This window comes from Eurosta solidaginis, chromosome 3 (genome assembly GCF_040869045.1).
Source record: "Eurosta solidaginis isolate ZX-2024a chromosome 3, ASM4086904v1, whole genome shotgun sequence".
NCBI classification, from domain to species: Eukaryota; Metazoa; Arthropoda; class Insecta; order Diptera; family Tephritidae; genus Eurosta; species Eurosta solidaginis.
The window spans coordinates 285,517,222-285,539,592 of NC_090321.1; the positions used below are offsets into that span (position 1 = coordinate 285,517,222).

Here is a 22,371-nt window from a genome sequence, read left to right on the forward strand (position 1 = left end):
CCGCCGCCGGACATCTCGGGGTGAAGAAGACGCTTAAGAGAGCACAACAGAACTATTACTGGCCCGGGATGTTCCGCGATGTCCTCAAACACGTACGGAAGTGTATCAGATGCGCAGAATACAAAGTCGAGCAAAGACGCCCAGCAGGATTGATGGCAACCATGCAATCATCACGACCGTGGGAAATAGTAACCGCTGACTTCGTAGGGCCACTACCCCGTTCCAAGCAAGGAAATACTTGCCTCCTCGTAATGGTGGACAAATTCTCCAAGTGGGTGGAGTTGATCCCAGTGCGCCCAGCGACAACGGCAAGCGTAATCAAAGCACTCCAAGAAAGAGTCATATACCGATTTGGCTGCCCGAAAACCCTCCTCACAGACAATGGCAAACAATTCGTCGGGAAGGCATTAGCAACGTTTTTGAACGACCACCGCATCGATCACAAGTTTACGGCAGCCTACGCCCCGCACGAAAACCCCACCGAGCGAACCAACCGAGTCGTGAAAACCATGATGGCTCAGCGATGCAAGGACGACCACCGCACCTGGGACCAGGAGATACCGCAAATAGCATTCGCGATAAACACGGCCAGCCACGAATCTACAACAGCATCAGCAGCAGAAATCAACTTCGGTAGAGACCTTACAGCACCGCAGCAAGTGCGCAGGGAGGGAGCAGTACCAGCAGAGCCACCAACCGTACCACCGTCCATCACCAAGTTGTGGGACGAGATAAAAGGGCATCTAGCCAAAGCTTCAAAGCAACAGAAAAAACACTACGACTTACGCAGACGGCAATGGAAGCCACGTATAGGTGAGCAGGTGATGAAAAGGGACCACCCACTCTCATCCGCGGCAGACAAATTCGCCCAGAAGTTAGCACCAAAATTTTCCGGCCCGTACTTGGTGATGGAATACGTTTCGACGAACACGGTAAAATTAGGCCACCCGGAGCAACCAAAGCGGCAACACGCACACGCACACTTGCAAGACTTAAAGCCGTACGAATCATAAACAACCCGTTTATCTCTCCATTCCAGGAACCAGACCATCCAACATGAGTCAAAAACACCGGCAACCCATACCACCGGACTCACCAAAACCAATACGGCCGTGGCACCCACCGTTTGAGGCAACATTATGGCCGGCAAACAAACCAAGCATACAACGCATACAAATTTTTCATGGGCCGCCAATAAACCACCTAATGGCCATCCGGGAGAAGGAGTCGGCGACAGAGCCGCAAGAACGGCGCGCCCCCGAAACCAACGAAACAACAAAAACAGCGCAAAAAAAAATTACCGGATCCCGAGGAATTTTTTAGAGAACTAAGGCTAAAACGCCCGGCCAACCAATCCAAGAAAACCTGGACTTTCCGGTGGAAAGCACAGCGGGTGAGGGTAGAAGTGATAAATGACAAACACGCAAAGGTGTCACTCATGGGAACGAAACGAATCGTACCAATCGAATAAGGCACTGAAGAAGGAAGACGAGACCAATCAAAATTTTCTATTTTTATATATATATACACCCTCTGTTAATTTTAAGAGAAAATGAAATGTGAATTATTTTTCAAATTACAAAAAAAAAAAAAAAAAAAAATAAATAAAAAAAAAAAAAAAATTAATTAATTTTCATATATACATCTACATAACATCAAAAGGGAACGAGAGAAGTATGACAACGGATACAGTTCAGTACAACTCCACCCCCGACAAAAAAAAAAAAAAAATTTTTTTTTTAATTAACTAGAATGATGTTTTCTGCAATTGAACCTGAAATAGTAACATTAACTCTGTTAGACTTAAGTAGAATGACTCTGTATATTTTTGGAAAAAATATTTTTTTTTTAAATAAAGTGCTTCGCCCACACGCACACCGGCATAATACCTAGGCCATGCCTGGAGATCCACCTTTCCCCCACCGCAGCTTTCCGTCAACCGAAGTGGGAGGGGGACTGTAACGTAACGTTACAATAACGTAACTCCCCCTGTATTTCCTTATTCACCTAAACCTGAACCTCCCTGTACTTATTTTGCTATAGCATAGCCAACAACCACTTCTTTTATAGCATATTCAACAACCAACTAAATTGCGAACCAATGAAAATCACAATAATGGTGCGTTGAATTCTCAACCAGTTTGCGTCACCACCCATATAAACACTGAATTTGCATTTTCGCAATTCAGTCCTCGCAGGTGAGCCAGCGGGAGTGGATGTCTTTTTAAAGACATATTTTTCCCTCCTGCTAGCTGGCTGAGTGGAAGGGGCGCCGTCATGGCGCGAGTCACCCTTCACTTAGGTAAGGACGACGGGGAGGATGCCTTGTGCTACTTTGCCCCCCGCGCCCTCCTAGGTGTTGAGTGGCCCGACGCCCTCATGGCCATTTAACCCCTCCCCCTCAGTTCTAGCTTAGGCTGGCTGAGTGGGGGGGGGGGGGGCGCTGTCATGGCGCGGGTCACCCTTCACTTAGGTAAGGACGACGGGGAGGATGCCTTGTGCTACTTTGCCCCCCGCGCCCTCCTAGGTGTTGAGCGGCCCGATGCCTTCATGACATTTCACCCCTTCCCCTCAGCTCTGGTTTCGGCCGTGAGCCGATGCGTGCGCACAGGGGCTAACGCTGTGCCGTTAAGGTGCACTTCCCCTCCGCCCACGGGTCGACCCACGGTGTATCGGCTGGTACAACCCCGCCCCCCTTACGCACCTTCTACTAGTGTGCAAGTAGGGAGGCGGGGGTGTCCAGCGGTGAAACCAGCACTAACGAGTCCTCGCAGTCTCTTCCGCAGGTGACTGACCCCGCGACTACCACAGCTGCCGAAGAAGAGCGACTAGAGATCCCGTTGCAGCCGACCGACCAATAGCAGCCCGTTGGTACGCCTATCCGACCCCGCCCGGAACACGCAGCCGCTGTCCAGGTAAACCCCGTCGCCGGCCTATTTTCTCTCTCTCTCTCTCTGCCCTGGTACGCGCTCCGTAGCCCACCGCCGCTGCATCCGTCACGCCGCTGCTACGACGACCGTTGGCCGTTCGCCATCCTACCGCCGTTGAGCCGCTGTATCCGTCCCGCCGCTGCTACGACGACCGTTGGCCGTTCGCCATCCTACCGCCGTTGAGCCGCTGTATCCGTCCCGCCGCTGCTACGACGACCGTTGGCCGTTCACCATCCTACCGCCGTTGAGCCGCTGCATCCGTCACGCCGCTGCTACGACGACCGTTGGCCGCACGCCATCCTACCGCCGTTAAGCCGCTGCACCCGTCACGTCGCTGCTACAACGACCGTTGGCCGCTCGCCATCCTACCGCCGTTAAGCCGCTGCATCACCGTCCATCCAGTTCGCTGGTGCCGTCACTTCGTCTATACCGCTACACCCATCCGTCCGCTAATACTGTCCGCCGTCCAGCCACTGCGCTCATACTACTGTACCAATCCGTCCGCTAATACTGTCCGCCGTCCGGCCGCCGCGCTGATCCCGCCGCTGCTCCCGGACAACCGTACCATCCCGCCCGCCACTGCACCGCCACTAAACCACCGTACCGACCCCTCCGCTACTACTACGCCTATTAGCCACCGCCTCCATCTTTGCACGGAAAGCTGCTGTCCGCCTAATATCCCCAGCCGTGTGTGCGTGCGTTCGTAACACATAAATATCGTGTATTTATTCAGTAGGGGTTTGTGGGACCTTTACTCGACTCTGGATTGACTGAGTGTTACCCCAGCCTTAGACAAAACCCACCTCATAAACTTTTGAACCATGCAAGCGCTTTATCTCTCACTCCAATGCTGTAATGTTTTTCTATCATTATTTGTTGAGATATTGTTTCGAACGCTCGTTTTAGGTATAAGAATACCGCAATTACAACATTTTTTTCATTAAGTTGGTTTTTCCATTCTAAAACAATTCTTATGGAACCATGCACACATTGCGAAAATCCGACGGCACGAAACGACCACGAATATTTTGTGGAACGTATCGCTTCGTGTCGCGTCGCTTAGTGTGCATGCACTTTTAAGCCGGAGTCATTAAGCTGGAGTCATTGGTGCCGTATGCCGTATCGCTGTATCCGTATCCCTAACGTAATCAGCTGTTTATCGTTACGACGGTAAACCAAAACCCAATTGGTTGGCTACGATACGGTTACGACCTTAGCGGCACCAATAATCGATTGCATTGATTCTCATAAGGTTGGTCGAACCAGCTGTTAAAAGGTTACCGATAAAGCACCAATAGGGCCGTTCCATTGGTTTATAGAGCTCTGGCTCAAATCTCATTGGAACGATCTAGATCAACTTTATGAGAGCTGGCAGCACTAATATAAAACATCTGTTTTGTAGAAAATAAGAAGAAATACAAAATTTTAAGATACTGATAGAATTATTACCATTTAAATAGTTTCGCACGTAAGCAAACTGTTTATTTTCCTTACATCATCTTCAAGTTGTTTACTCTTTCAGTGTTCTTGCTTTTAAATATGGCGAGATCTTTTATGTATACATAAATGTACACGTATTTAGTTCAGTGCTACAATGGCTCAACTATATTGTCGGCTCATCTCACCAGCTGATTTTATTTTTTTCATTTCACTGGAGTAGGGATTATCAGAAGGAGATGGCAAACTTAAAAAGAAACCAACGAATTTACAACATTTTCTAACTAACAAATGCTGCTAAGTTTTATGTTTTCATTCCATTCCATTCGTCTAACACCATCACGCTAATTTTGGCAATGTGAACAAAGGTATGTTATTGCTGTAGAGATGAGCCAACCATATAGTTGAGCCATGAGTGCTACCAACTCAAAAGTGGTTAGCTGTAAAGAAATCTACTACAGAAAACGAAACGAACAGAACTGCTATACGGATCAGAAATTGAACCAGATAAATATCAGGATCACAACGTTGTTGTTGCATTTGCATGTTAAATTTCTATCCGTATCTCGCTCAAGTCTCAATGGAACGTAACTAATGTCTCCAGCTTTACTGGGGGTCTTTCTGATTTACATCAGCTTAACAGTTTGGCAACACTATTACCACTCAAGCCGAAAATTGCTTTCATGGATTTTTGCTTTGACGTCTTTATTCAATTCATATATTAAAATAATGTAAATTGCATTATTCATTCGAGTCCTGCTTAATTTAAGTATTGGTACTTATATGTATATGCATATTAATGTATATTATTAATACCAAAAAGTTTAATTTGATTGGTGTCCCCTAGAATAACGAAGTCAACAAAATGTACGCTACTGTGCAGTATGCCGTTTATGCATCGTTAGTACTTGTAGCATTTTGTGTTTCGGGTTCCACCACTGATGAGGTAAGCATACGGACCTCCCAATTGGTTTTCAGTTAAATAACCTTATAATATTTAAAATTAGTAGTTGTTTTAACTTTGCTGCCATATGTTCACTTTCAGCTGCGTATTCAATATATGTAGGTACATATGTACATAAGTCTATCTATTTGGCATGTACATTCTTAACTGGAAATATGCTATTTCTGAAGGGGTGGTGCAGTGTTAAGTTGATGTTAGAAAGATGTTCTTAACTGAGCGCTCAAGCAAACTGCTAGTATGGTGTGAGTCTACCTCACCTGGATGCATATATTATGATCGGTTGGATTTAGATGAAATTGACTTACAGTTGCTCGGAATGCATTTAACTTTATTTGCTAATATTAAGTAATTCCATTGTTTAAACAACCGTAACCTTGCCAACGAAACTTATTGCTATAACATTAGCATATAGGTACTCCCAGAAGGTTTTAGCACCGGGTGTATAACATAATACAGAAAATCAAAATCCCGAAATTCAAAATGTCGACATTCAAAATGCAGACAAATCAAAATACAGACAAACCAAAATTCAGACAAATCTAAATACGGACAAATCCAAATGCAGACAAATCAAAATACAGACAAACCCAAAAATGGTATCTTGTTGGTCCCAAAACTGTTTCTTCTATAAAGAACACCTTTCTGCGTAGGCGGCTACGCGATCCACAGTATTTCTACCCAGAAGATCTTTCCGCGAAGGCGGCCTTCGGCCGCGCTTCAAAAAAATAACCCTTAGCCGATCCAACACCGGCTACGCGTTCCCCAGTATTTCTGCCCATAATACCTTTTCGCGTAGGCGGCCTTTGGCCGCGCTTCAAAAAATAACCCTTACGCGATCCACAGTGTTTCTGCCCAAGAAATCACATTTATTTTTGAACGGAGAGTCTAGGAATTTCCGTATTATGATTAGTCTGTATTTTGATTTTTCTGAATTTACATTGGTATGTATTTTGATTCGTTTAAATTAAGATTTGTCTGCGTTTTGATGTGTCTATTTTTCGATTTGTCTTAATTTTGGTTTGTCTGTATTTTGACTTGTCCGAAATTTTGAATTTTGTCTGTATTTTGATGTGTCTGGGTCTTGATTTTCGACATTGTGAATGTCTCCCTTTAGCACCATTTACCACCTTCTAGGTCCCAAGATCTTCGCCCCTTAAATATATATATACGTATAACCTTATATTTGTAAAAGGATTCGCATCGTGTAGGTGACTTGACATTTAGGGTGGCGAACTGAGTAGCAGTATTGACTGAACTTCAAATATGGCTGCGCACTGCATGTTAAATTCAACGTATTATTCTTATTGAAGTTATTATTTTCACAGAAACCCTCCATGCAACGCTACTTAACCCCAGACGACACTACATTAAGCACAAGCAAACGCTTCCAACAGATTATGCAAGGTGGAGGCTCAGCTGACATAAGCTGGCCACAACCACCTAAATTGAAAACAGAAAAAACCAACGTAAAAGCTGAAATAGAAAAATTGAACACAAGTTAGTATTATAGCAGACTTAAAACAATATTTACTTTGCTAAACGTATACATTTTTTATATGCAGCTTATGTTTATCAAAGCACATGGCCAAGTGATAATGCGAAGTTGGGTTCAGTGACTGCAGTTTGTTTTGACAAAGCTGGAAACGTTGTCATATTTCATCGTGTTGATCGGCTTTGGGATCCGCTTACATTCAGCCTTAAAAATGTCTTCCAGCAACGGAAGAAAGGACCAATTCGGGAAAACACTGTGTTGGCATTTGATCGCAATTCTGGCAACGTTGTTTATGGTTGGGGAAAAGATTTGTGAGTTAATAGTACTATAAAAACCTACACCATTTTTTATAAAAAATAAAAAAGGATTATAAAGTTCTTATAATGTCCCTTTTTTCTGAATATGGGGGTAATTTTTGTGTGTTACTGACGTTTTAATTTCAGGTTTTATATGCCGCACGGCTTGACCATCGACCATGAGGATAATGCATGGGTTACTGATGTTGCTTTACACCAAATCTTCAAATTTGGACCACATGGCTCAGGTGATCGCCCTTTGATGACCTTAGGTACCGCATTTACACCTGGCGTGGGAGATTCGAAATTTTGCAAACCAACATCAGTTGCAGTGCTCGAAAACGGTGATTTCTTTGTAGCAGACGGTTATTGCAATGCAAGAATTATAAAATATGATAAAACGGGGAAAAAAATTCTGTCATGGGGACAAAACTCATTTGCTGGTAAAGTCACGCTATGAAACTGTATATATTTTTACATTAACACGTGATTACAAATTAATTTTAAAAGGCGATTCCTTTGAGGTGGCACCAAAAAATTTTTTCGCTATTCCACATGCACTCACACTGGTACCAGAACAACAATTGGTATGCGCAGCTGATCGTGAAAATGGCCGCGTACAATGCTTCTTTTGGACTAATGGTACATTCCATTCACAATATCATAGCCAAATTATAGGCGATCGTTTATTTAGCATGGACTACACACCAGCAGAAGGTAATAGTAGCAAATATTTGTGTTGAGAAAAAAAAGAAGATAAAAAAAAAAAGGAAGATGAGGTAATGCTTTTTTTTGAGATTTGATTTCTGTGGTACGGATTCTTAGATCCTCATAAACCAGGTTATATTCCGACAGTATTAAAAATTGTAAATTTTTGGATTAACTTCCAAAAAATATATGTGTAATTTTGGCCCCACTGGTACACAATAAACATAAGGCCAGAACCATGTGTAGCAGCTTGCAATTCTTTAACTTTTGTAAATGTTCGTATTTTCAATTCACTTGGTTTTAACATGGCACCACGCCATTCACAAATTCAGAAATGTTTTTTTTTTTTATATTAATTTATTTTCCATGTTCACAATAAAAAGTGAAAATGAATTTTTGCAATAAAATTGCAGTTTGATGTATGCAATCAGTATTGCATAGTATGTAAAACGAGCTGCTTATTCAGCATAAAGTATATATGCAATCAATTGTCTTTTATACGCGGTAATTTGTTCCGTTAGTTGCATTATAATTTCGAGGGTTATCTTAAGTTCCCATATATGGCCTGTTGCCATGTGTTAATCACTATCCCGTTACGATCCGTTATATATAAAGCGAGTTGGTTTTTATATGGCACCACGCCAGGTTTAAAATATCAATATGCGATCAATTATAAATTCACTGATTCCTGTTAGGAGGGCAAACCCAGCACCCTGACTCCAGGTCAGTGAACTCCGCCAAAACGCCAGAAGGGAACACAAGGCCAACCTAGCGGCCTATTTAAATTTTCAGCTCAACCAAAAAAGGCCCGAAAAATTGCAGTTGAGCCGAGGATGACACTGCACGACCACTCCGACGAAACAACTAGAACGAAATGTAAGGTAATGCTTACAGATCGGGTCGAATACTAAAATCCGGCCGATTGTCTTAAAAGCGTACCTATTCGTTCCGTTATCTAATACATGTCCAAAATAATAATTATAATAATAATCATTTACACATTTCAGGAGGACGATTTGTAATTGTTAATGGTCCTACAGCTGAATTAGGAATCAGGCCGGAACATTATAATGAAGTGCGTGGCTACGTAATGAACTTGAGAACGAAGCAAGTACTTTCAAAATTCGGACCTAATGATATGCAATTTTCAAATCCACACGATGTGGCTGTAACCAGTGATGGAAATGAAATTTATGTTGCGGAATTGAATCCAATGCGGATACATAAATTTTTGCATAAGACTGTAGCCAAATCGATGCCGTTATCAGCATTTAAAACGCTGTACTCTAACAGCCCAAGTATCAGCAACACTTTGGGTCAAACTGCAGCGGTATATCAAGTAGAAACTTTAAAAAACGCAACCATGTCGCCGATTGGTGCTTCGCATATAAAGAATGCTAGAGAATCAGCAAAAGCACATCATCCTGGAAGCACGGCTATATATGTGGCATCCTTAATGATATTCTTTGCTATGTTAATGTTTATGTTGGCTTTTATAATTGCCCGCCGTCGTAAACGAGGTAATGAGACAGTAAACGTTGGTCCACCCAGTGAGTTGGTATATCGTAAATTGGTGGCTTCCAGTCAAAATGTTTGTGATGAATGTCCCTAAAATGGAGTTATGGGTTTTTATTTCAATGTGCAGCTTTATACATCACTTACTTTATTTATTTATATTATGTATTAATTTTTGATATTATGTGAGCTATACTTATATGTTGGCAGCAGTATGGGTATTACCAAACAATAACATTACAGACATCATTAATGTGTATATATCCAATTTTTGTTTAACCCTTATAAAATATATAGACTGGGGCGATCCCATACATAATAAGAAAATTGCAAAAGACCACCCCTAAAGGTTATGTTGAGAGGTTCTCGGGGTAATTTTTGTTTATCCTTGCAAATACAATCGAAGATGGCTTTTACTGCTACTTTTTTATTTGAAACACGGTTTCTTAAAGTGATATGTCATTATTTTGACCTTGAGAAACTGTAATTCCATAAAATGTTCTTTTAAGTTCTGTAGTGGTTTTTTAATAGTCCGGTGAAACCAGAAGCATACTTCACCACAGCAATGACATCAATACTAAAAATTGTATTGCAAATAAAAACTACAATACACAAATTCGGTTGTGTTTGCAATGATTTGTAAATTTCTAAGATTATCTCTCAACATAATCTTCAAATAAATTAAGGATAGGTCTCTTACAATTTTTTTCTCTACCCAGTCCACTACACATGAATACTCCAGTACCGAACCGCTTGACTATGCTTTCGGAGTTTTTTCAGAAAGGGACTATACGTTAATGCCAATATAAAAATATAGAAGTACCCGTTACATATACATATGCATATATATAAATAGCTTACTATTTCAATTGTTCAATTTATTGCTTATGCAACTTATTAGGGAAACATTTTTATCTTTAAAATTTCTGTCGTACATTAGTCCCTATTAGTTTGATATTGTGTTAAGCCGTTTGATCTTGTATTTTTTCATTAACTTTTTAATGTTTACAAAAATATTTTTTAATAAAAATAATATTTTTTCTTAACTTTTTCCATGAATTTCAATTTTGTCTATAAGTTGTAATATAAGATTTTGTTTATTTTTTTTTTTTTTTTAATTAGACTTACGAGACGAATTTCCGTACTATTGTGGCTTTCGTTAGTTTTATTACTTTATTGCTGCTGGTGCTTCTGTTTGCGTTGCGAATAATTTAACAATACAATTTCCGAACAAATAAAAGGTTTTTGTATACTTTCAGGTTGTTTACCGTTTGGCGCGAAAAATCGCCGACACGCCTGGGATTTTCCTACTAAGCCAGAGGGTTTTAAATTAGGTGGTCTATTGCTAGATCGTGGCAAACGTGGCGGTTTTGAGAAACTCGATCAAAATGCAAGCGATGAGGAAAATGAGGCGGTCGCAAATATGAATGTGAATGCACCTTTCGCCTAGGCCGATGAGAAGGATTTTAAAATTATTGCAGAAAAAAATTATGCGTGTCACCAGTTTATACGAACAAATCTTCCTGAGCTTTTAACTGATGGACCGTTGTTCTACTTTTTATTACAATTATAGTTAGCTCCGTAATTAGAATATCACATTTTAGTTTTCAACCGTTCCCGTCACGCCATATGGCAGTTTTAAACCTTCGAGTGAAAGCTTTTTTATACCAATAAATGACATTATTTCTGCTCAACTGAGTATAAAAATTACTGAATTTTTGCCTGAAAGACAATAATTATTTTATGTATGATGAGAAAATTTACACCCAAAGTTTTGGTATGCCCATGGGTAACCCTCTTTCACCGACGATAGCAGATATCATCATGGATGACTTACTAGACAACACTATTTTGGAATTGAAAAAACTACATAAAATAAATATCAAGTTCATAGTTAAGCACGTGGATGATATATTTGCTATTGTAAAACGAGATGACTTAGACATCATACTGGGAACTCTAAATCAGTACCACATCGGCTACAGTTTACAACAGAAAAAGAGGTAAACTCAAAAATCCCCTTCTCAGATGTGCTCATTCACAGAACTGACAATAGGATTTTACTCAAATGGTACTCTAAACCAGTAGCATCAGGAAGAATTCATAAAGTTCCTTTCTGCCCAACCTAAAAAATACAAAATAAACGCGGCAAAAAACATAATAAACAAAATATTCACATTGTGTCACAATCAGTTTTTAAATTCCAACAAGGAAAAAATTTACAAATTGCTTACTGACAACAACTACCCGAGCCACTTAGTGAAGACCATAATAGAAAAGAAATTAAAAGATATTAACAAAAAGCAACATCATACAACAACCACACAAACACCTACCGAAACAAAACAATACCACAGCGTCACCTACATACCGAAAATCACAGAAAAAGTTCACGTAAACATAAGAGAACAAAAACAAAATATTTCTCTGGCACACAACTCCAACTGGACTCTCTCCACTATATGTACCAAGGCAAAAAGCCCAGTAGAACCACACTAACGCCCCGATTCTAGTGTGGTAACAACATTCTTTACCATGGTAACGAAATCATGTGGAAACTTTTACACCCTTTTGGTATTCTATCCGCGAAAGTAGCCGGATAATTTTTTACCCACAAAAGTAGGTGGTTACATCGAAATAACCAAACAACAGCTGTTGTTTAGAAACAGGCAAAACTGAAAAATGAAGAATTGTAAGCGGAAATAAGTAAAGATAATAGTAAAATAGTGTTGCCTCTTGCTATATATTATATATTTGTTTACATTATGTATTTTCACAGAATAAATTACAATATAACTATGTAAAATCTTATGCATGTATGTACATATATACACATCGTTTCATTTATTTGTTAACCTCGTATCTACGAGTGACACATTTTCGGTAAAGCCATGGCGGAACCATATAAGGTGGCTGCATGGTGACATACCTACAAACATAAATAAAAATTCCATGTACTTTGTTTTTGTAAATTCGATGGACGAATGTCAAAATCGAACTGCGCCGGAAGTTGATGTATCAAATCAAATAAAAAAGTTTATATTCAGCTGTCGCATGCTGCCACTTTGTATCGTTCCGCCATGGATAAAGCGAAGAAAACCAACTTTTAAATTTCACCACAGACATTGGTGAGTTTTTCGATGATGACAGCGTTACCACTTTGGCCAGAATCGCGAATAAAAGAACTGGAAACGATTTTCGGTTACATAATGTTCTGGGGATTATTTTACCGGTAACGCTCAGAATCGGCCCGTAACAAAACAATGTAAACCAAGTGTCGGCAAAAATGTTGTGCGTTTGATCGCACGAACCAATTGATTCACTGATCATTCGCTTGTTAGCATAGTAAATTTTACCAAGTAGCGCAACTAACAGCTGTAAAGTATAGTAAACAATGCTTGTTAGACTGCAACGGCTAAGCACACAATAAATAATAAATTATTGATGCGCACAATGGCAAGCGCATATTTTATACTGCTTGATAGGAATTGCATAAGGACCTGCTTTTTGATCAATTTTTATAAAGGTAGTCCTTAAAATGTTTTTATTATCTTTTACTTACTACTTTAAATTCCACTTGCATATACAAATATATCCCTATAATTTTCCTAATAAATACATACGTTTTTTACTATTAATATTTACGAATTTAATACTGACACCTGATTGTTCTAGAAATAAATGGGCAACAAAACTATATATACACTAAAAAATTAAGAATTTTGATGAAAATTCGCCAAATTTCGAGAATTTTTAGTATTATTTTCAAAAAAATTTACAGTTTCTCTATTAGATCCTTAAATTAGTTAAATTAATTCATATTAATAAAATGTATTCAGCCCAATTCTAAACGAAAATTCCGTGCGAGTTTTTTCCCTTCTCCCATTCCTCGTATTCTAAATAAAAATTCCTTGTGAGTTTTTTCACTTCTCCCTTTCCTCCTATTCTGAACAATGTTCGAAAAAGAGGAAACCGGTTATGGGAGAAAAGTAGGTATTATGAATGTGAGGGAGAGGGAGATTTCTCTGCCATTTCATAGGAGTTTTTTCACTTGGTTAAATTAAAGGGAATGCATCAAAATAGTTAAAGGAAATTGGTTCTTTTAAGAAAGAACACTTATTTGTATAAATTTGTGCTAAAATATGTATTTACATTCTACCACAATATTCTCACTGTTAATACAACAACAACTACAACCACAATATTCTTTATTTTAAGTCGAAAAGTATATCATAAGCAACGGTAGAGCTCTTGCTTGCAGCCATCCAAAAATTGCGCAAGGATTTTTTAATAAGGCTTAAATAAATTTTGGCATATGACGAAGGACGAATTCAACTAACTTGGCCGCCAGAAAATTGCTTTGCTGAATGAAAGCAGGCAACTCCGGCAGATTTGTGTTATGCGACCGTCTTCTTCTTATGTTCCGCTGTTGATGTTGCTGTGGCACCAATTCATTGCTCATTTCAGTGAATACCACATGAAATGCAATAAATACAGTGCATTGTTTATATTTTATTTCTTAATTTCCAACAAATTTGCAACAATAATTAAACTTTTCAATATTTTAAACAAAATAAGAAATGTGCAACGAAATTTCAATTGACAAAACAGCTGGCTTCGAAAATTCGAAATTCCCCAATTATTGTTCTCCCTAGGAGAACAGAATTGGAGGAATTTTTCCGCGGGAATAAAAAAACCCGCGAGAACAAAATTCCGCGAGAATATTTAGAATTGGTCTGATTTACGTAAATACGTGCATATATTTTCCGCTGCGCAACTAGCGATACTATCACTCGATGTTAACACGCCAATTGCTCATTGCAGACTGAACCATTCACTAAACAAAAAGCGCTGGCTATCTGTGTGAGTTGCTCACCATCTTAATGCGGCAGTTACCCACCGACGTGTGCCGTACGTACGGACGTTTGTCGTACGAAGCACGTTTGACCGAACTCTCAAGCCCGTAGGAATCAATGTGTGCGTCTGTGTACATGTACATAACATATTTGTGTGTATTGTTTAGAGCAAAGCACTGTTGCCATTGACCAGTTTGCATGTATGCTTATGGAAACATCAACTACTTTTTCCAATTTAATTTTTAATATTGTAAAAGGCCGGAATACATATTAAATAAGTATAAATAGATTACATATTTATAATCAGCACTTTTACATAATTATTTCGAATTATTTTCACAATTTTTCAACTCACGAACGTACGTACCAAAAACGTGTCAGCTGACACGACCTATCTTATGAGTGTGCAATGTAAACGAAAACTCACCGACGTGCAACGCCCGTACGTACGTAGCCCGGAACGTAGAAATCATAGATTAGATTGATACGAATCTTTTGCTTACGCTCTCATATTTTCGCTCTCACGAGGGATTTATCTTCTAGTTGTTGCTGGCAACAATCACAGATAAATCCCTCGCGGCAGCTGAAGCGGGTGCCAGAACAAAAAATGTGCCAGCCAAAACGATAAACGTGCCAAAAATTTTGGTAAACTTTAGTTTGACCCACAACTGTAGAATAGCGTTCAAAAATTATGGAAAAAAGGATAAAAATACTTGTTTTAGTGTAAGTATTATTAGTTCGAAGGCGTAGGGTAAATATTATTTCCCATTCAATAGTTATCACTAAAAATAAGTTTTGTAAATATGAACTCCCGATGCAACCAGCCAATTTTGATCACAGAACCTGGAACGCCAGACATGCAGGATAAGCCCTATCCATTAAATAATGTTAACTATTATATTATAGGTCCGATTTACTGAAATTTCAAAAGAATATATGGTTTTCATTGCGAGTTAAATGCGTTACAATATTTGACTAATTAATTTAATCGAAATGTAAATTTTACTTAGATTTGTTTACATTTAACTCTAGCTAGTCGTATTATTGTAAAATAACTTTAAGGAAATAAATATTTTACGACTATCATTTTATTAAGTGATTGAAACTATAATCGCCGAAATGTATGTCAAAAATCCCCATTTTCAGATCTATACATTTTTGTTTGGAGTGGCATCATTGATAAATGTTATAAAAAATGTGCATTTTGACAGCGCTCTCTCGAAACAAAGAGTTGCAAATCCATTCATCTATGGTAGAAATCAAAACTATTTTGATTTTTTCCGTAAGAGCGTGTCAGCTGATCGCTCTCTCACTAGACAGAGTTGCCTAGTAAACTTTTGTGCGCTAATTTTTGACCGTTTGCAGTTTTATGCAAAAACACCTAATTAAAGTTTGAAAAATATGTATATATAGCTGGCTTTAAGTCCGTGTTTTATAATTGAAAATTTGAAAAATACCCTTTGGTTCTTCTTTTAAATCGATATATTTCGATTGCTCAACGGCAATCATCTTCAGGATTGTAGCAACTAACAAAAATAATAAACATAACAATAAACAAATTTTGCATTTTACATTTCACATAAATACATACTTTTATTAACACGTCTGCTTTGTCCGACGTGGAGTATGGTACTGTTTTTTAGGGAGCAGGTGTTTGTAGATATGTGCGCTGTGATCTACGTCGCTCTTATAGTTCAGTCGTGTGTTAAGCTGGAGACATTGGTGCTTTATCGGTAACCGTATCGGTAACCTTTTAACAGCTGATTCGACCAACCTTATGAGAATCAATGCAATCGATTATTGGTGCCGCTAAGGTCATAACCGTATCGTAGCCAACCAATTGCGGTTTGGTTTACCGTCGTAACGATAAACAGCTGATTACGTTAGGGATACGGATACAGCGATACGACATACGGCACCAATGACTCCAGCTTTAGTCGGAATATTAATAATGTGTAACATTTCTAGTGTGAAGCGTTTGTTATAGTGTTGTTCCTGTTGCAGTATTTTAGTCTCATCAAAGTTTGGTGTGTGGCCGCTGTCTGCACAGTGGGCCATGAGTGCTGTTTTTTGATTATTAACTTGATGGCAAAATTTAAAATCAGACTTATGCTGTGAAACGGTGGCAATGGAAATTGAAGAGTATAATAAGAAAATGGAAGATATATTAATGGATCTAACAACATATAGAGTTCAGAGACAGGATCCAACATCACGTTTACAAAACAAGAATAATGCACTAGTAGAAAAACTTTTTAACATGGAAATAATCACAAAGATGGAGAGAAAAAGAATGATAACAACCACCGCACAGCCACCCAGAATCTACGGCCTCCCGAAGATTCATAAGGAAGGAACTCCATTAAGGCCAATATGCTCAGCAATTGGGTCACCTTCTTACACACTGTCCAAATATATGGCAGACATTTTAAAAAACGTAACGGCGAGTTCTACGTACAATATTAAAAACACAATTGAGTTTAAAGAAAGAGTAAACAATACATACATATACGAAGATGAAAAGCTTATTTCCTTTGATGTAGTTTCGCTTTTCCCTAGCATCCCGATACAATTGGCACTTGAAATAATACAAGAGAAATGGAATACAATTAAAGAATACACAAAGATACCAAAAACGCTGTTCATGGAAATAATTAAATTCTGCATTCAAGAGAGCAGATATTTCAAATTCAATGATACTATCTATACGCAACTAAAAGGAATGCCGATGGGTGCACCCACATCCCCAATAATAGCGGATATAGTTATGGAAAAATTATTAGATGATACTATGCTGAAATTGCGACATAAACCAAGAATACTTACCAAATACGTCGACGACCTATTCCCGATAATAAAAGAAAATGAAATACAAAACACACTTGACACACTAAACACTTTTGACAAAAATATAAAATTTAGTATAGAACTAGAGAACGACGAGGAATTACCATACCTGGACTCCATAATAAACAGACGAGGAAATCAATTAAAACTAAAGTGGTATCAAAAGCCTACAGCATCAGGACGAATTATAAACTTTAATTCAAAACATCCGAAAACAATGATTATGAATACAGCAAAGGGCTGTATACGGAAAATGTTGCAGACTTCAGATGAAGTATACCACAAAGAAGTTAAAAAAGAAATTTTCACATTACTAAGAAACAATGATTTTCCGAAAAAAACCATAAAAACTTTATTAAGAAAAACCAAAAATTTAAATAGACCAAAAACTCCCGATAAACCCATTATTTTCAAGTCGGTGGCTTATGTACCGCAGCTATCAGAACGTTTAGCAAAATCTGACTGCTATGATAAAGAAACTACAAAAATTGCGCATAAACCTACGAACACTTTAAAAAACATATTTAACAAAACAAAATCGAAAATACCAATAATGCAAAAAAAATAATGTAGTTTACAAGATACCATGTAAAGGCAATAGCGATGAAACGTGCAATAATATATATATAGGTACTACAAAGTCCAAACTCAAAACGAGAATTTCACAGCATAAGTCTGATTTTAAATTTTGCCATCAAGTTAATAATCAAAAAACAGCACTCATGGCCCACTGTGCAGACAGCGGCCACACACCAAACTTTGATGAGACTAAAATACTGCAACAGGAACAACACTATAACAAACGCTTCACACTAGAAATGTTACACATTATTAATATTCCGACTAACACACGACTGAACTATAAGAGCGACGTAGATCACAGCGCACATATCTACAAACACCTGCTCACTAAAAAACAGTACCATACTCCACGTCGGACAAAGCAGACGTGTTAATAAAAGTATGTATTTATGTGAAATGTAAAATGCAAAATTTGTTTATTGTTATGTTTATTATTTTTGTTAGTTGCTACAATCCTGAAGATGATTGCCGTTGAGCAATCGAAATATATCGATTTAAAAGAAGAATCAAAGGGTATTTTTCAAATTTTCAATTATAAAACACGGACCTAAAGCCAGCTATATATACATATTTAAAGATAAAAGGTCGCCAAAAAAATTCATAATTTAAAGTTTGAAAAATTGTGAAAATAATTCGAAATAATGATGTAAAAGTGGGGATTTATATTTATTTAATATTTATATTTATTTAATATTAATTCCAGCCTTTTACAACATCAAAAATTAAATTGGAAAAAGTTGATGTTTCCATAGGCATGCATGCAAAATGGTCAATGGCAACAGTGCTTGTCTGTAAACAATACACACACAAATATGTTATGTACATGTACACAGACGCACACATTGATTCCTACGGGCTTGAGAGTTCGGTCAAACGTGCTTCGTACGACAAACGTCCGTACGTACGGCACACGTCGGTGGGTAACTGCCGCATTAAGATGTATGAAACGCCGATATCTGATGTAAACTACCAAGTACAATGCAAAGGTGGAGAAAACACACAATGCGACGAAATATACATAGGGACGACGAAAAGAAAATTGGGAGTTCGACTAGCAGAACACGAAGCGGACATAAACAAGAAGAAAAGCGGCACGGAACTTGCTCAACATGTTCTAACACATGGACACACCGCTGATTTAAGGCGGTGACACAATGACATTTTTCATGTAGATGCGTTTAACACAAGCTTATGCATTCCAATAACATCGCCACAATCAACCAAGATGTTGCGTTTGTAAATATGAAGGAACTTCAGACTTGGCAATTGAAGTTTATTACACCTTGCCCATTCACGTACAAAATTTCGCGAAGCACTGTTGTAAACATTCTCCCTATACAACAAAAATACTTGCTAACATATTTTGTGTCGTATTCGATTGTTATTTGTAGTTTTTAATTGTGAAAAATGTTAGAAAATTTACCAACCAGTGGGAAAAATAATTTCACTTGCAAAGTGTGCCAACACCCTTAGCCAAAGCAAATGTCAAATTCTTCTTATGATTTGCCTAGAACAAAATTGGGGAGTTGGCTACTTTTCAATATCAGATGGCGCTAGTGACGCTCATTCCACCATTCTCCATAAAAATACATGCAATCTACTCATAATGCATAAGCATGTGTTAAACTCATCTATATGAAAAACTGCCTATGTGTCGGAGCTGTTACAAAATACAAAATTAATTTGTTGTGTTTTTGTCTAGCATTTGTAAGATTTAAAGCCTTCATTTTCACTATTTATTTTTTAATTAATTTTTGTATAAGTAGCAGTAGTAGTTACCACCTGCAATAGATTCCTTTTCCACATTCTTACTTGTAACAGTTCATGGATGTACCATTTTATATTTCTCTATATTTTTATTATTTGTTTTTTGCATTTATGATTCTAATTTTATAAGATTTTCAGCTTTTCTTCGTTATGTTTTAAATACAGACTTACATACAAATATCTTTTACACATGTATATTTCTAAGTTTTGTTTTTATTTTGTAAAAACGAGGCACTGTTCTTAAGGCAACTACAAAGTGGAGTTTGGAAATTATAAAATGAGAAATACATTATTCTACCATAGGTCGCGTTTTTAACAAGCAACTGAACTCATCAAGCTTAACACGTGTTGCACCTATCTTGAGGGAGATGAATTGTGTTTAAGAAATGAAACCTTTAGCCAACTGTCAAATGAAATAACTATAATAAATTTTGAGAAAAGTGTTGTTTTAAATAAGTTTATATTCACAACACGAATATTAAAACAAAAAATTTCATTGATAAACAGCTGACCGAAATGTCAGTTAACTGTCAAACAAAGCAATCAGTACGCTGAGCTGTCAATACACAGTAGGTCAGCAGTTGCGTGTTACAAACGCGACCACTGCGAGGTTTCAATGCAGTAGCCAAAGCAGATTCTTCTTTATTCATAAAAAAAACTAAAGATTTGTAAACCTTTTTAAAATGACATCTCCAAACGAATTTCCAATTATATTAGCTTGATAGTTTTTTATAAACAAGGGTATTAGTATCTAGCTATTGTTTTATATGCAGGGTGTGACTTAACATTGGAACAGACGCACCCATCGAATAAAAAAATGAAGCAGAAAGTTTCATATAGTATATTCATCAGTGCATGAAAATTACTAATAGTTGCTGCTTTCCTGTTCCTGATGATGATCGGATTGAACACTTGTAAGAATGTAAAGTACTGGGGCCGAATCGTAACATACGATCCTTGATCGAATGCAGCTTTCAAAATCACAATATCTCTTTAATGGTGTATCGGATTAATGGAATATGTGAACTAGGGATCACTAGATCCATAATATATTATTGTGTTTTTTTTTTAATATTTGGATACCCTAATTTTTATCGCTTGAGTAAAAATAGTTTTCGATCCGTGATCGTATGTTACGATTCCATAGCTGAGTTTTTGTAAAGGAGTTCGACTTCCGGTCAAGCAACCTTTTAATTTACATTTTCTCCAACCTTTGAGAATTTTCGAGCCGTTGTTTGTTGGGGAAGTTCAATTCTCACAAAGAGAAACCAAATTTTTTTATTAAAAAAATATTAATTTTTATGGCATTGCAGTTGATTAGCGAGACAGGTTCATAATGCTTAATACAATTTTTATTAGAGAAAAATAACAAAAAAGTAATAATAATTACATAATGGTTAACAGCTGAAGCTTAACAATGCTAGTGGATGAAAAAGTTAAATTCGGAAACATGTCCCAGTAACCATCGTCATATACAATTTTTTTGGTTTTTAGTTTTCGTGGTTTTTGTTTTTGAAACTATACTGCCGAATTAAGAGTTTCACTACGATTTAGCTCTTCGGTAGTTCTGACCATGCTCCTGACATTGAATTCTCGCTTCAAACACATCAACATAAGCGAAAATGAAAAGTGGAAATCGGAAATTTCACTTTGCAAATAATATCAAAAAACATCGATGTTATTGTACAACATTTTGGGCAATTTACAAATATAACTATACATATGTAGGTCTTCTGAATTACATAAACAAATGCGGGATCTGCCTTAATTTGAATATTCGCCTATGTTGAATAATGAATAGTGATTATTCAAAATTTTGATTACTCAAACGACAACAACCTAGTGATGGCTTTCAATAATAATAATTCAATCGAAGGTTCAACAACAAGTTAAACAAAGAGGAACTTTCTTATAGCATATCTAGATAAGCGATTATCGAATGGAAGGTATTGGAAAAGGCAACGTTTCAAGTTCTGCAAAATTTATTAAGATTCGTTAAATAATTTGTTTTTCTAGATGAGTGATTAATCAAAATTTTGTGTAATCAACTAAGGCGGATTTGCATGAACGGTTTGGTCGCTTCAGAGAAAAGAAAGACGCAAAGTATTTCATTCTTTTATTATAGCGCCCTCAGAGCGTCAAAGCAAAGTAACGGGACCAAAGCGTATATATAAATCTGCCTTCAAACGAAACGCCCTACTTAAATATATCGCCGTTCACATACAAAGTGTCTAACAAAAGTTACTTCCATTCTGACCTGCAGATGAGTCAGTAAGTTTGGTTTTTATTTATTGCACTAGTCAGACAGAGGTAGCGGCCTAGAATATAACGGTTTTGAATAACCTGCCTTAATAGTTTGATATCCATGCGTACGAGAAACTTCCATTAAATTACCGTCCTTACTTTATGCCAATAATTATTTTAATTTTCAATTTTTCAGTTCATATGTAATTCGGTACACACTAGAGTCTTCACATACTAAAAAATAGAGAGAAAACAGTAAATAGACGAGAACCCTGCAAAAATTGTTGGATTATGTGTTCCATTTTCTTCATGTTGGAGTACTCTAACAATACTCCTTTGCAATGCGTTTGCGCACCACCATCAGCCGATCATTGCTCGTTTTTTAACGACCGTGATCACGACACGATGACGATCGAACAGAGTTGCCAAAAGTAAAATATTGCATACAAATAACTGATAATAAAATTTTACTATGGCCACTCTGATAAAATGCGCACTGGTTTTATGTATACATACCATAGTATAGAGAAATATTAGTTTCTTTATTCACGCAAATGCTAAATAACATAAGAATATTCGTAGTATAAAATATAAAAGTTCTATTGCCCCTCTTCATTTACTTTCATTTTAAATTAAATTCACTTCGATAATTCTTTCCGACACAATCCCTCTTTAGTACTTTGGCATATGATCCTCTGTGGGTGCTCCATGGAGTACTACAGTAAAAGTACTC

General features: G+C 37.6%; 1 protein-coding gene across 5 annotated transcripts; it reads left to right on the forward strand.

Annotated features, from left to right (window-relative positions):
* The first annotated feature begins 4,329 nt into the window (after window positions 1-4,329).
* On the forward strand, window positions 4,330-11,049 carry Pal1 (Peptidyl-alpha-hydroxyglycine-alpha-amidating lyase 1). 5 transcript variants are annotated; one of them, XM_067776901.1, is made up of 8 exons: window positions 4,845-5,136; window positions 5,215-5,313; window positions 6,657-6,828; window positions 6,894-7,134; window positions 7,267-7,562; window positions 7,630-7,836; window positions 8,835-9,347; window positions 10,602-11,049. In XM_067776901.1, the coding sequence occupies exons 2-8, from the start codon at window positions 5,233-5,235 to the stop codon at window positions 10,790-10,792; spliced, it is 1,701 nt and encodes a 566-aa protein (XP_067633002.1). In that variant the 5' UTR covers window positions 4,845-5,136; window positions 5,215-5,232; the 3' UTR covers window positions 10,793-11,049. The 5 variants fall into 5 exon arrangements, with proteins under 5 accessions (XP_067633004.1, XP_067633002.1, XP_067633000.1 ...); XM_067776899.1 differs by having other exon boundaries at window positions 4,846-5,142; XM_067776900.1 differs by having other exon boundaries at window positions 4,846-5,136; window positions 5,191-5,313.
* The last annotated feature ends 11,322 nt before the right edge of the window (window positions 11,050-22,371 follow it).